Below are 16,603 nucleotides of genomic sequence, written 5' to 3'. Positions count from 1 at the left end.
GAAATTTTTATAAGGAGGGGAGATTGTAATATCCCGACCTTTTATCATGTTATTGTTGATGGTGTAATTCATGGTTTCTTGTGATAAGGTATGGTTATAGATATTTTAATGGTTATTGGTTATGGATATGTTTATTGGGATTATTAAATATGGTTATTGTTTGGAGTTATGTTTATGGTTAGTGTTGTTTATGAAAATGAATGGGTAAAATAGAAAGTTGATCTTGAGCCAAATAGAAAATGGAAGTGCAGAAACGGTATGAGAAATGTGGCAGTATTTGTGGTTTTTAGTATAATATTTTTTATATTGATCCAATTGATGTGAGGCCAATTCCATTGGAAAGATAAGGTATAAGGCTATAACTTTCATGTTTTGAGATTTGTTCAAATCATTAGGGAAGACATGCCAAAAGTAGCCCGAATGGTGTCGTGGGTATCGTCATTCCTGCACTGACACATTTTTGGAGAATGAGCATAACCTTTTATTCAGACCTTTAAATGACATGAGGATAATTGGAGATTCAAGAAAACGCATAAAGCTACAACTTTCATGTTGACCACTTTTGCAAATTCGGAAGCTAAAAATGAGGTTTATGGCAGAATGTGGCACGCATATGTGCCAGAACTCGCGCATATGCGCCGGGTGGGCAGAACGGGCCGCGCATATGCGCTCGGAAAGTCGCGCATATGCGCTCGGCAGCCTATATAAAAAAAATAAAACACGTTTTTTATGGATTGGAAGTATTTTATACCCATTTCTAGATACTTCCACACACTTCTCATTTCTCTCCTTACCTTTGATCGTTCCCAACCCTTTTCTCTCAAGTTTTCTTTCCTTCATTTCTCTACTCCAAGTGCTAGGATTTTAGTTGATTTCTTAGTGGTTGCTACCTAATTCTCCAAGCTTCAAGGTAAGAACTTTTATATTCTTGGAATTGGAAGGGTTTTAAGTGATGAAGGTTAAGTTGAAATCTTGATTTCTTGGATTTATGTTGATGATTTATGGTTATTATTGTACTTATTGTTGTAGGATTCATTCAAGATCACTTTAGCCATTATAGTACTTGTTGGGTTGTAAGTGGAAGCTTTTCCTTTGTGCTCACATAATTTATATATGTATCAAGCCATGTTATGGTTAACTAGCTCCTTCCATTGGCATATAATTAGTATGTATATTGTTATATATGTTCATTGTTCAAAGATTTCTATTGAATCCATTAACAAAGGAGCTAGTAATTCATTTTCCCTACCAAGTGTTTATGAAAATGCCTCAATGAAATTTCCTATGATTAAAGCCAAGGAATGATAGTAAATTTATGCATGTCATTGGCAAATGACATGATTATGAGTATCTCTCACATTTTTGATATATTTATATATCAAAGAGATACTATCCACAGGTCACAGGTCACAGAACTATCATTTCGTTTCCTTTAATTCATGCCATGATATACCATCTATATTGCCTTGATTATTTCTTGTTCACTGAAGATGATATTGTTTTATTCTCATTGCCATTGCCAAAGCCATGTTCGAGCCAAGCCATGTATATGTATTTGTTATGTAAAACTTTCTACTTACTGAGTTTTATCTCATTCAAGTTAATGTCATGTGATGCAGTTGATAAAAAGGATTGAAGCGGATTGTCCGAGGCGGGAGAAGTCATATAAAAGGCAATGGGAAAGATTTTTTTTTGGTCATGTCACTTTTGTTTTGGGTTTAGTGAACGTGTGAAGTTTTAAAATATCATGTATTTTGCTAAATAAATGATGGGGAAAAATTTATGTTGGCTTTTGGCTATGTGTTGAAGGATATAATTGTGGATGGTTATGTATATTAGTTTTGGACATGTTTATGAGGTTTGACCAACAAAATTTTGGTCGACCAAGAAATAACATGAGGTTTGACCAACAAAATTTTGGTCGACCAAGAAAATTAATCTTGGTCGACCCATAATACTTGGTCGACCAACTTAATTTTCGTCGACCAATTCTTCTGGGTGGACTCTTATTTTTTCTCGAAGTAGATTTTGGGTCGACAGATCTTGATTTGGGGAAAAAAGGGTAGATGACTCGTAAATTTTAATTGGAGGAAGATGTGTGTCGACCGAGAAGAAAAAAAAAGAGGAGAATTAATTAAGTTAAAGAGTTTAATTGCAGTAAATGTAATAATCAAAAGTCAACTTTTTGTTTCTTAAAAAAAAAGTCATAGTCCTTGTTTTCTAAATACTTTCTCTCTCACTCCTACTTTTTTTGATGCGATTCTTCAATCACGAAAAGCAAACGCGCTCAAAAACAGAGTCACGCTCTCAAATCGATGAACAAAGAACGTTGTTTTGTCCCGATCTTTTGATACAAGCAACCGTTTTGTGATATTCACCTCTAAGCGATGAAAGCTTAGCAACAAATATTCACGATATAACAATCGAATTTCAGTCGAACCTTCAAAGAACCTTTTTTTTGACAATCCGTGCGAAAACAATTGACAAACGCCACAAAGATGAAATCTTTGATAAGTTTGATTGAAAGTTTGAGAGAAAACTCAAAGAAATTTTATATAACTCAATTAATTGTGTTCAAAATGTTTTACAATCAATAAATAACCAAAAGAAACAATAACATTCGTAACTAGGGTTGCGCTAACATTTCCTGCGCGGCTGCGCGTGAACTAGCGCAGCTGCGTGCAAGGTTCTGCTCCTGTCTAGCGCGGGCGCGCGGTCGCGTCACATCTGGAGCGGCCGCGCTCGCAGCTCTGCTCGTCTGCGCTAGCGCGCGCTGCTGCACTGCTTCTGACGCGGGCGCGTGCACAGTTCTTCTCATCTGCGCTAGCGCGCGCTGCTGCTTCTGCACATCTGCGCTAGCGCGGGCTGCTGCGCTGCTTCTCTCGGGCCATTTTGCACTCATATGCTTGGTTGTTCGGGACTCCTTCATTATATTCTTTGTTGAACTCCACCACTTGCTTGGATATGCTTGATTCATCATTATTGAGCTTGAAGGTCCGAAACAACGCTCTCTAAATCTCCTTGCAATCATTTGCACGCCATGCTCGGTCAGATTCGTATCATTTTTAATTGGCCCCCGTATGTCCTGTCAATTCAATAGTGTCTGGCTTCCCGGCTCTACTTATGTGACTACTTCCCCGGGACTTACCTCTAGGTAAAGCCCTCAAGGTCAATAAACTATTCTTGTTTTACGGTAGGAGCACATTCTGACTTGAAGTTGAAAGATGCAAAGTAAAAAATATTCTAAGTCAAGAAGTTTCTAAAGAAAAGATCGATGCCTGCTCTTCTTCCTTCTCACATTTTAGGGGTAGGGACTTCCACTGCGGGAACACGCTCTTCAAATTGAAAGCAAGAAAGACCTATGTTATTCACGCGCTTACTTCAAATTTATGGTTTAGGTTTAGTTCGCCGCTTCGAGGCTAGAATTCCTCTTTCTTTGCTATCTAGGAACGTCAAAAGGTATCTTACTTATCTTAGTCTTAGAGATTGGATCTTATTCAAGTGAAAATAAAAGCATACCCCCCTCCCAGCTATGAAAGAAGTTGAAGGAAGACAGCCGATTCGAATCGAATTTCTTTCCTTAGGTTCCTGTCTTGAGTTCAACTATTCGATCGAATGCCTCGGGTACTCTGGGATACTCGATGGGGTAGTTAGTAAAATCATCATCTATTTTCCGAAGGCTTACTATTCAAATTAGACTAATTCGTTGGTAGGCCGATGTCCCATTGTCCCCGGGTGACATGGTTCAAGCAGTCAATTGCATTCTTAGAGCTTGAGATGAGAGTGAGCTAGTAATACTTTTAGGAATGAAGATCCTAGATGAAGAAATTGGGAAATTTAGGGAAAAAGGAGTCCTCTGAGACTTTTTTAAAAAAAAGGACTGAGATGTCAATTTACGTAAATGTCCTTGTTTAAAAGTGATTAACTTCTTTGCTCCTCTAATCCTCTAATTTATTCTTCACTTCATTGTACCCAACTTCTTCATCATTGTAAACCCTACGCCTTCCCTCCTTTTCCGGTCGACGACGAAACCATTCTTCAATATTTTTTTTCCAACGCATCCGAGAAATGGCTGACCAAAATATGGTATGTTAACTTTTATTCTTTTATTTGATTCTTCGTGCTTGTGTTGAGAAATAAATGGTCAACCGAAGTGTTGAGGAAGAAAGGGTGCGTGTGTTGAGTTGTTGAGGAAGCAAGGGCTTCTTGGTCGACCATGCGAGAGTTAGTCGACAAACGTTTGGTCGACCAACGCTTGCATGGTCGACCAACCCTCGCTTGGTCTTGGTCGACAAACGTTTGGTCGACCAAGCTGAGGGTTGGTCGACCAAGAAAACATTGGTCGACCAAGCAAGCGAGGGTTGGTCGACCATGCGAGGGTTGGTCGACCAAACGTTTGTCGACCACGACCAAGCGAGGGTTGGTCGACCAACTCTTGGCAGAGATGCAATTTTTGGTTCACTTTAACATTATTTTTTATTCTAATATATTTGTATTTGTGACAGGTATATTTGCCGAGAAAACTAGGCAGGGATGCAATTTTTCGTTGCAAGTTGACACTCGAATCAAGATATAAAGAGATTGCAGAGAAGATTTTGCAGTACCTCAACAACGACGAGAGAGCCTTTTTTTCGAGCAGTCTCCTTTTGGTAATTTGGTTAGATATTACAGAGATTTTAATATTTCTAGTCAAATTATGTGGTATTTGATGAGTAATCAGATAGTTGACAGTGGTAGTGATGAGTTTTGGATGGTGGTGCGTAAGAGGCCGGTTAGATTTTCTTTGTTAGAGTATTGTTTAATAACCGCCTCGATTGCGGTACAGAGCCTGTAGATGTACTAGAGAGAGGTGTCTTTTGCTCCAGACACTTTGCCGGTAAGTCTCAGATTGTTTTGAGTGATTTGGAGGCAAAGATGAGTGTTCAAGTGCAGAATGATAGTGGTGTAGACGTGAAGAAGTTAAAGATGGCGAGCCTTTACTTCTGTTGTTTTGTGTTCGGTGAGGGGATTAGGAAAAAAACAATTAAGATCGACCATAAATACCTGAATCTTATAGATGATTTGGATAGGTTTAACAGCTATCCGTGGGATAGAGTAGCCTTTCGTGATGCGTTTTTAATTAATTTGATACGTTATAGATGTAAGTAATATGAATTTATTTGATAAAATAACTGTTGACATTAATTTTAATTAATTTGCTCTTTTATTAATTATTTGCAGGATTGTCTTGGATTTTTGACTCCTACTCCTAAGGAGCTACTTGCACCTTATTATACGACCGGGATTTTTGTTGATGTTGCCCCTGATGCGGTGAGCACTCGGGTACTCGAGCTCTGGAGGCAGGGTCAGATAGTCATATGTAGCGAGCACCCTCTGGAGTCTCCCTCAGTCCAGCACATGCATTCTGCACATTCACCTCCCTCTGTCCAGCACACGTCTCCTGCACATGCATCTCCTGACGTTTCTGGCGCCCGTCCTGGTGATCTCAATAGATACATGTCTAGCACCAGTTCTCCTCTGCGTACGGGTCCTAGAGTCCACTTTGGACTCAATCCTTCCCGCCGCCCATCACCCTTGGAGCATAGTTTCGAGCGGCGATTGACTACGTTGGAGGATTCCGTTGCGTCCATGCATGTTAAGATATCAGCAGAATTTATTGAGACCAGGGCGTCTATCAGGAATATAAATCAAGCTCTAGTTGACTTGAAACCGAGTTTCAATCTTGGTCTCGATGAGTTGAGATTGAGTTTGACTGAACAGATTAGAGCTGGTTTTGCTGAGATGAGCTCTAACATACCAGTGCAGTGGGACAGAGATGATAGCATAGCCTATACCAGAGGGCGGAAGAGGAAAGCATCCGAGGCAGATTTTGGTGAGTTAATTTTATTAGTTATATTTATGTTTATGTAATATATTGAATTAGTACAATTCTCATAATTATTTTAATTTTTTTAATGTATGCTTTTAGGTGTGGATGATAATCTGACCAGGGAAATTGGCAGTACTAGCCAAACACTACATATATTTGAGCCTAACCTTCCGGTCATTACAGAGGAGTCCTCAGAAGGTGAGTTAATGCACTTTTTTGATTTGATGTTTATGTATAGTATATTAAACAACAAACTTTTTATTTTTACTAAACCTTGTCTATTCATATTATACTAAACCTTGTCTATTCATATTTGCATTAAAATTGTTATTATTTTAATTTGTTGAATGTACGCTGTTAGGTGTGGCTGATACTTTGGGTAGGAAAATTGGTAGTAGTAGCCAAACCCAACAGATATTTCAGCCTAACCTTGAAGGCATTCCAGAGGAGTCCGCAGGAGGTGAGGTAATGCACATTTTTTATATTTATATTTACGTATAGTATATTAAACAATATACTTTATGTTTTTAGATATTCAAGTGACTCCATATGCGCGTATGTCAGGAGGCAAAGCGACCACGTCGAGAGGTTATTAAACTATACATTGTTTATTGTTCATATTTGCATTAAAGTTGTTACAATTGATCATTTTATAGATGACGGTGTGAGGCCACTTGCGGAGACCGTGACACTAAAGGTAAAAAACTTGCTTACGCGAGTTAGGGCATCGATGCTCGACCGTTCGCCAAGTAGGATTCAAGGTTTTTACGCCGAATATGAGAAGTCATTCTACGGGCCCATGGCGATCGCAAACTCTCGTGTCACTGTCTCTGTAAGATTTTAAATAAATTTTTTATAAAGTTTAAATTTGTAGATAACTTCTTTTAAAACATTGAAAACCTTTTGTTATGTTGAATTCAGCACATCGGCGAAGCTCTCCGTGGATTGCTTGAGATGCAGATCCGACATCCTGAAGTGATGTCGGTAGATGATTCGTTGATGGACATACGTTTCCACAATGCGATCTCAGTTTTGGCCGAAGATATAGATATCGATTTCAAAAAAAATCTGGCACTTATTGTGAGCAAAGTCAAAGGTAGTGATCTAGAATGGCCGTGTCTCTCGTGGGAAAAGGCACGAAGAATTCTCATACCTGTCTACACAGATCGTCGCTGTTTTTTGCTAAAACTCGTGACAGGGGTGAATAAGTGCATTATATATGACTTGCAGCGAAGGCACGATCCCAAATTCAAAGATCTGAATGAAGAAATAGAGCCTATACTTATAAACGCTGCTCGTCTGCTATCCATAGTTGGGAATAACCCACAACCCGAGAGACCATGGAATATAAAACTACATGATGAATTTCGTGCCAAGATTATACAGTAAGTTGTCAACTTTCAATTTAAAATATAATAACTTCATTATTCGTTTTTGTAATTTTACAAAAAAATATTAACTTGTCATTTTTTTTTACAGTGAAGATTCGGGAGCATTTGTGTTAGCTGTTGCTGGATACTCTTTGTCTAAGAAGAGTGCGCAAGTAGTACTAACTTTAGATGATAGATTAGTATCTGAGTTTAGATATTTTTTAGCTTGTAATATGTTCCTTAATGATTGGTAATTATTGGAAGATTGTTTCTTATTGTAATTATTTGTGGATTTTTTTGTTGGTCGATTATTTGTGGTTTTTTTTGTTGGTCGACCGTTCTAGCTTTATGGTCGACCATTCTAGCTTGTCTGGTCGACCACAACACTAGTATGGTCGACCATAACTTTTTATGCTCGACCTTTATATTTTGTTGGTCGACCACCTTTTGGTTGACCATTGTTCTTTAGGGTTTAGGGTTTTAAGGGTTTAGGGTTTAGACCCATAAATTCATGATTCATCGTATAAAAAACATATGAATCACTTAATCACAATCTCACAATTATGTTATATTTAAAAAAAAAATCATAATATCTGAATTATGTTATATGTTTTAAATTACATATGAATCACTTAATCACAATTTGAGTAATTTGTTTACATTATAAAAAACAAGATGATGTTATATGTTTTAAGTTAATGGTAGGATCACAATCTCACAATTATGCTACATTTTTTTTCAAAAAAAATATAAATCATAATTTCAGGATTACGTTATATGTTTTAAATTAATGGTGGGATCACAATCTCACAATTATGTTACATTTTTTTTTTCAAAAAAAAAATAAATCATAATTTTAGGATTATGTTATATGTTTTAAATTACATATGAATCAATGAATCACAATTTGATTATTTTGTTATGAATCAATGAATCACAATTTGAGTATTTTGTTACATTATAAAAAACAAGATTATGTTATATGTTTTAAATTACATATGAATCACTAAAACACAATTTGAGTATTTTGTTACATTATAAAAAAACAAGATCATGTTATATGTTTAAGATAATGTTATATGTTTTAAGTTGATGGCAGGATTTTTTTTTACATATGAATAACGGAATCATAATCTCACAACTATCCTAATTTCACAATTATTTATGTTACATATTTTCGATAATTATTAATATCTATTTAAAAAACAAAACAAAACTAATGGTCGACCACCAATCTCATGGTCGACAATGAGCTTGCTTGAAGGTCGACCAAATAAAACTAATGGTCGACCATTCTAGCTTTATGGTCGACCATTATCCTCTTTGGTCGAATAATGGTCGACCATTATATTTTGTTGGTCGACCACCACTGTCCTTTTGGTGGTTTTAAGGGTTTAGGGTTTGGACCCGTAAATTCATGATTCATCGTATGAAAAACATATGAATCACTTAATCACAATCTCACAATTATGTTATATTTAAAAAAATCGTAATTTTTGGATTATGTTATATGTTTTAAATTACATATGAATCATTGAAACACAATTTGAGTATTTTGTTACATCATAAAAAACAAACAATATGATGTTATATGTTTTAAGTTGATGGCAGGATTTTTTTACATGTGAATAACGAAATAATAATCTCACAACTATCCTAATTTCACAATTATTTATGTTACATATTTTCGACAATTATTAATATCTATTTAAAAAACAAAACAAAACTAATGATCGACCACCAATCTCATGGTTGACCATGAGCTTGAAGGTGGACCAATCATGCTCATGGTCGACCATGAGATTGGTGGTCGACCATTAGTTTTAATGGTCGACATCAAGCTAATGGTCGATCCCAGGCTATCTTTTGCTGAATTCACCGATCGAAGGAATCCTGTTTTGTTTTCTTCTCCCAACTCTCTTCTCTAACAAAGTAGGCAACACCTGTGGAAAATTAATGTTGCATGGCCATTAATTTTCTTCCGGAATGGGATACACAGTCTTGAGTAAGCCATGCACCATGACATTGTAGAATAGTACTCTGAACACATATCATATAAATCAATCTTCGCTATCCAACTGGCTGCGATGGCATGAGCACATGGGATTCTATCAATATCAAAAACTCGACATGTGTATCTTTTTTATTCGAGGTCCACAATGGCCGAATGTCCACGACTCCTAACATCAAACTCCAGGAGTCCTAATTGAAAAAATTGCATACCTTGGGCATCTGTGAACCTGCTACGAAGAATCCCCTCGATCGTTGGGGTCAAGTTAGTGTTACTTGCAATTTATGCGTGGCGATATCGGGCAAACCAAGATGATGCCAGTTTCTGTAGAGAATCTAATAGTGCAATGATTGGCAGCTTCCTTTGTTCAAGTAATCTAGCATTGATCGACTCAACCCCGTTTGTCGTCATAATATTGTAACGGGTCTTCGGACAATACGCTCGAGTCCATCTATCAAGTGAGTCTCTCTCGTCCAAATATTTCGCTGCCTCAGGATATCTATTCCTAAAATCATTGTATGCATTATCAAACTCGAAAGTTTTATAAATTTTTGAAATGTGCAAAAACATTTCGGTTGCACCCTTCTTTTTGCATCCAGTCTTCATGTTTTGGGATAAATGCCACGTACAATGACCATGATGCGCATTTCTATAGACAGTAGAAACCGCATTAATGATCCCCTGATGCCTGTCAGAAATTATCACCAATTCATCCTCGTCTGGTACTACTTCTAACAACTTCGTTAAAAACCAACTCCACGAAGAAGTACACTCGACATGTACGATTCCCCACGCCAAAGGATATTGGTGATAATTTCCATCTTGTGCCGATGCCACCTGTAAAACACCATTATATTTGCCCTTCAACCACGTACCATCAATTGATACAACTTTTCGCATACTTCGATATCCTCTTACGCATGCACCAAAAGCAAGAAACATATACTTGAATCGATTTTCTTCGTCAACAAATATGTCTGTTATGCTTCCTCGATTTCTCTGCTCAACCATGTGCAAATAACAACTCAATTTAGTAAAACTATGCATATGATCACCTTTCAACATATTGTCTGCTAGTTCTTTCCCTTTCCAAGCCTTGTAGTATGATATATCAGCATTCATACTATTGCGCATCATTGCCATCACCGCTTTTGGTACAATTGGCACTGGATGACCTTGGAAATTATCCACCAACATATCAAGAACAACAGCAGAACTCGCTCCACGAATTCTCTTTCGTCTCCCAGTCAACCCACATGTGTGTGTATTGCAATATGTTCAAACAGAGAATGCACGCGAATCATTCTTAATCAAAGAGGTCCAGATTCTCCACTTGCAATCAGACACTACACATTTTACGGCGTATACCTTTTGACTACTTTTAACCGTCTCAAATTCAAAGCAAGCTTCCAAACTTATTCTAATTAGCTCTTTTTTCAACGCTTCTCGGGTTGGAAACTCTTGACCAACAAACAAGTTTGAACCATCCGTGAATGAAAATGTATCATTATCAATATCCACATCTGCATCCAAATTTGCGTCATTGCTTTGAACCAAATTTTCCTCGACCTCAATTGAGTCATTACGTGCTTCATCATATAACTCGTCCGTGTTACTACGATCCACATGCATGGCATCCACATTATGTGCTTCGTCGAAAAAATCAGTACTATTATTACGATCCACAGAAACAATATTCAAGTGAAACTAATCATCAAAATGCCTCTGTTCGTTAATATTGCAATTGTTTTCATCAATATCATATCCGTGCACATTATCAAAAGAATCAAAAGAAGCAACACATTCAATTTCAACTTGAAGCACTGGCCTACTTCTCGGACAACCAAGATACAAATATGCTTTCAAATCATGGTCATTCTCTATATAAATTGGTTGAATGTTGCACGGCAAATCTAGAAGATAACTCAACCTCAAGTTGGCAGTGTCTTCTACCTTCCCAGCTCTATATAGTTCACTTTTTAAATTTTCAAAATAACAAATATCATCATCCACTGAAATAGCAACAAACTTTGCATTGGCCCCTGGATTCCATTTATATGCGAGCCCGTCCGTCACTTCCTATTTCCCATCAAAATGAACAACAATAACAGTTGGCATATCTACAAAGTGCACAAACAAATATGATAATTAGAATGAGCAAAATTTGTTAATAACAAAAAAAATTTCCGCACATGGTCGACCAAAAATTTTTTGGTCGACCAAGAAATTATGTCAGTCGACCAAGATGATCACGGTCGACCGACTTAATTTGGGAAAAACTTCATCAATCTTGGTCGACCATTACGAGTGTGGTCGACCATGAAAATTTTTCTTCTTCTACAAACATGGTCGACCAATAAGAGTTTGGTCGACCAGTAAGAATTAAATTTGGTTGAAAAAAATTCTTCATTTTCATTTTGTCCATGAACAAAACAATGAACGACACAAATTATTGATCTTAATTTTGGTCGATCGCTGCATGAAATTTCCCAACAATGGACGGGTTCAAAGAAAATGGAGCAAACTTACTTACTGTATTTTTCTTCACATACAGACGAATTGGTCTTCAAATACAGAAGAATGGGGGCAACATATGTGGGAGTAGCTTTAGATCTGGATCTGAGGAATGAGCGCAACAACACTGAGCAACAACAGTGGTCAATTTCAATTTAATGTAACGCGAAAGAGGTAGATGGGGTAGATGAGTTCTTTGAATTTGGGAAGCTGATAATAGGGAAAATGTATGGAAAATGTAGGTGGAATGAGAAGAGAGAGAAGAAAACAATTAATTTAAGAAGTTAAAAGTTTAGTTAATGTTTAATATACTAATTAAAAGTCAACTCCTTCTTTTTTTTTAAAAAAAGTCAGACTCCTTGTTTTTTAAATCTTTCCTAATTTAATCCCATTTTTTTAATTGACCCGAAGAAATTCATGTATTTTTAAGCAAACAATGCCCGCACATGCATTTCGATACTTGAACGCTGGGGGTTACCCTCTGGAACTTCTTTCTCGTGGATCTATGCTTTCGAAAGGAAAGTGTCATCCAAGGCCGAACACAGATAATAAGAATCAAAGGGGAACGCTTTAGTATTCGATAACAGGGCTTGCGTATTCAATAGTTGGAGTTTCCCCTGTATAAAAATTTTGTGTTGAAACAATCTATTCGAAGTTTAGGGTAGTAAGGGTAAGGTACAGAACCAGACCAAAAATTAGATACTTTTCTGGGAGATTTTTTGTCGAGGCCCGTATTTCGTATTTAAGAATTTGCGGAATTATTTGAATTTTTTTTTAAGTAAATAATTTGCCTCATTCGTATAATAAACTGATAAAAAGATTTAATCTTCAAAATAGCAGCGGAAGTAAATATTTGTTTCAAAACCACAACTTAAAATAATTCATCGTGATAAAAATGAGTGCATAATAATGATAAATAAACTGAAGCTTGAGGTCCTCGGGTTCCTACTACTGGCGACCCAAGCTAGCTCACTGGTCCCCGCCCTCGGTCTTGACCTCATCAGTACCTACAATAATCAAGTCTAGTGAGTCTAAAGACTCAGCATGCATATATCGTGAATAACAAGTACATATATCATAAAATCGCATGCAATGTAAAAATATCGTATCGTAAAACGTAACGTAAAAATCGTGTCAAGAGTAATTATAAATACGTGCATAACTGAAAATTGTATGTAAAATGTTTGCTCGATAGAGCTCTGTCATAACATAGCATATCATAATTCTTTTGTAGAGATAATGTTCTACGCAAGTGGCCATAAAGTAACATGAATCGTCTGATCAGACTAAACCACAGTATACTGGGCGGTAGAGATCATCACAGCCCTTGGACTGGATATCCGTACCCATACATAAACATAAACCGATCGTAAGTCACCGGATGTAGCAATAATCCCATAAGCTGAATCTCATAAGCGTGAGGTGGCCACAAGACATATCGCATATATCTCAAAAATAAATATTTTATATTTTTATACACGTAGTATAATTAAAATCCTGTTTTATTTTACCACTTGAGTTGGATCATTCCCAGGCTCGCTGCGACCTAATTCTAACATGAGGAAAATGAAATAAACTTAACTTGACCAACCCTTCAAAAATCGAATAAAAAATGAGACAACTACGCCCAACAAACTAAGTATTCAACCATGGCTTCTTACCAACCCGAACCAACATTGAACCATCATTTAGCCATGATTAAAATACTCTTAAAATACCAGAAAACATAACCATGGGGCTGCAATACACGAAAATAGTGAATGGAGGCCAAAAATCGTGAAACGCTCTTTCGAGAGTCACTTTGGCACATTGCACCGTAAATTCTCGTACGACCTCTAAACTTAACCAAATCACAAACAGCAAAAAAAATGACCTTTCTAACTCAATAAAGTACTGTCCAGACCAAGGCCATAGGCTAAAAGCCAACCAAGAACTCGTACATGACCTCTGAACTGCAGCAAAACTGCTGTAAAATTCCAGCAGCAGCAGTTGTGCTTGCTTGCCTTCGTTTAAGAGGCTGCTGGTCATTGGGGGTTGAACCACCGACCAGAGTCCCTTACCAACATCTTAAGGTGTAGCTTGAACCATGGCCAAGGGCCGTAGGCCAACCACAATCCAAGCAAACACCCAAGGCAACCAAAACTTGAAACCGAGAGCACCAAAAATCTGTATTGTGCGATTGTTTGGATCGCTTGCTGTCATGTGTCGTTCCAGTGGTCATATGATTGACCATGGCTCAATCTAGACATGATGAAGTGTTGTATGAACCAAGGTTAAGGGCTAACAGCCAACCAAGATCCATCCAAAACCCCAAGAGCCTAAAACTCACTCACAGAAATAAAAAATGAAACCCGAAGGGGCACTTGTCCTGTTTGTTTTAAAAACCGATGGGACCATGAACCAAGCCATGAAAGGTCCTCTTGTTCATGTCCTAGACATGCTAAGGAGGGGTTCTAACCATGGCTACATCCCCTAGGACAGCCAAGATCCGAACCCTCACCTTAGAGAATAAACCATGCAAATCGAGACACGAAATTGCACCAAGGAGAGTTGTTGTCAAATACACGTTGCTGGGGGCGGGGGAAGGGACTTAAACCAATGGACTTACACCTTCCTAACACACTCTATATCGTGTCTAGATGCAGCCTTAAACGCCTGGAACCGAGCCAACCCTTGAAACCACAAAAACAAAACAAAAACCGTGAAGCATGAAGGTGGCCGAGAAAAATCTGTGCAGAATTCTTTTGAAAGTTGCTGTCATTATTTCGGTTTCGCTACATGAATTATGAACATAACATGGTTTAAAAATATGTATATGAATTGATTGAAGAGAAAAAAAGGACATATACATGCCTGGAATTTTTTTACAAAAGAAACAAACAATTACGACGAACACGGCGCGGCGGAGACAGAGTTCTCTTTTTCTTTCTTCTTTTCCCTCTTATTTCTCTATTGTTTCTCACGTTTTTATTGAAGGTTTGCTTCTGATATTTTGGAGAGAATGGAGAGGATAGAAGGCTAGGGAAATGAATGAGGAAGTTGGAAGATAATTGGAGATTTGAATGGCAAGATACAAACTTTTTTATCCTAGAGTTTGTTAGATAGGAAATGATATGATATCAAGGGATTTTGAGGGATAATTGAGGGGTAAATGGCCGATTATTTNTCTATAAGGGAGGTGGCCGATTTTCTTATCAAAAATGAGGATACGAATATTGCTTAATTATTAATTAGTAGGGATTTAAAATGAAGGAATCATTCTATCATGAAGGGATAAAGAAAGATATCAAAAATAGAGAGTTGACAAATCAAAAATTAAATCTTAAAGAAAGTGGCCGAGAATTGCTTATTAAAATGGGGTGGAAAATATTGCTAAATCTTGTATTTTAATCTTGAAAGTTTTATCTACCCATTAAGTATTTTAGTGAATTAAATAATTAATTTAGGATAGTAATTATCTTGCATGCATGACTAATTTTTAAATTAAATTTACTAATATGTTAAGTTACAATTTCTTAAATAAAATAAGCCTAGATTAACTTATCTCAATTGGTCACATATTTTAATTTTGGCTTTTAATTAAATTATTTGACATACTGAATTTATTTACTACTTATCTCTAATTAATTAATTTAATGATTAAACATTCTTTTACATTAAAATAAATTATCCTTTATCTTGAATAAATTCTAGGAATATTTTCTAATCATTAAATTTTATCTTAATACTCCAACTTCAGTCCGACCTCATTTACTTAACTGAAAAGCTAAAAACTAAAATATTGCGTAAAATAAATAATAATAACTCAACAAATTTTAAAAGAATGAATTTAAATCCTCATCCATAAAAATCATTTTAATTTAAATAATAGTAATTATGTATGGCTTATACGTAATCTGATTTAACGGGTTCTACAACTCTCCCCCCCTTAAAAGAAATATCGTCCTCGAAATAAAAACTGATCGAATAACTCGAGGTAACGACTCGTTATCTCTGGCTCAGACTCCCACGTAGCTTCCTCCTCCGAATGATTAAGCAATTTGACTTTCACTATCTTAACCAGCTTGTTCCGAAGCTTTTTCTTATGTGTGTCTAAGATCTGCACTTGTCTTTCTTCGTAAGACAGGTTTGGAGTGAGCTGTAACGGCTCAAAGTTCAAGACATGCGAAGGATTTGCCATATACTTCCTCAGCATAGAGACGTGGAACACATTGTGTACTCCGTCCAGATTCGGCGGAAGAGCCACACGATAAGCTAACGTCCCAACCCTGTCGAGGATCTCAAATGGTCCGATGAATCTCGGACTAAGCTTTCCTTTCATCCCAATTCGCATGACACCTTCATAGGTGCTACCTTGAGGAAAACATGGTCGCCGACGGCAAACTCTAGATCTCTCCTCCTCTGATCCGCATAACTCTTCTGTAGACTCTGAGCAGTCCTCATCCTATCACGGATCCTGACTACTACATCGGCAGTCTGCTGAATAATCTCCGGACCCAATTCTGATCTCTCCCCTACTTCATCCCAGTGAATAGGCGATCTGCACGTGCGACCATACAGTGCTTCATACGGAGCCATACCTATAGATGACTAAAAACGGTTGTTATAGGTGAACTCTACCAATGGCAACTTCGACTCCCAACTCCCTGAAAAATCAATAACACAAGCGCGGAGAAGATCCTCTAAAATCTGGATAACTCTCTCTGACTGCCCATCTGTCTGAGGGTGGAAAGCTGTGCTAAACAACAACTTCGTACCCATAGTCGAATGCAAACTCTTCCAAAATGAGGAAGTGAATCTAGGATCTCGGTCAGACACGATAGAAACGGGAATACCATG

At 37.2% G+C, this 16,603-nt stretch overlaps 1 protein-coding gene across 1 annotated transcript; it reads left to right on the top strand.

Moving 5' to 3' along the window:
* The first annotated feature begins 5,149 nt into the window (after nucleotides 1-5,149).
* LOC140991186 (uncharacterized) lies at nucleotides 5,150-7,493 on the top strand. Its single transcript, XM_073461143.1, has 8 exons — nucleotides 5,150-5,173; nucleotides 5,221-5,872; nucleotides 5,969-6,067; nucleotides 6,231-6,329; nucleotides 6,401-6,457; nucleotides 6,526-6,701; nucleotides 6,791-7,254; nucleotides 7,349-7,493. Exons 1-8 carry the CDS (start codon nucleotides 5,150-5,152, stop codon nucleotides 7,491-7,493), a joined length of 1,716 nt encoding a protein of 571 aa, XP_073317244.1.
* The last annotated feature ends 9,110 nt before the right edge of the window (nucleotides 7,494-16,603 follow it).

The sequence above is a fragment of the Primulina huaijiensis genome, chromosome 13, assembly GCF_012295235.1.
Source record: "Primulina huaijiensis isolate GDHJ02 chromosome 13, ASM1229523v2, whole genome shotgun sequence".
Lineage (NCBI taxonomy): Eukaryota > Viridiplantae > Streptophyta > Magnoliopsida > Lamiales > Gesneriaceae > Primulina > Primulina huaijiensis.
The sequence above is the reverse complement of the archived record's forward strand: the minus strand, read 5'-3'. Positions and strand labels throughout refer to the sequence as shown.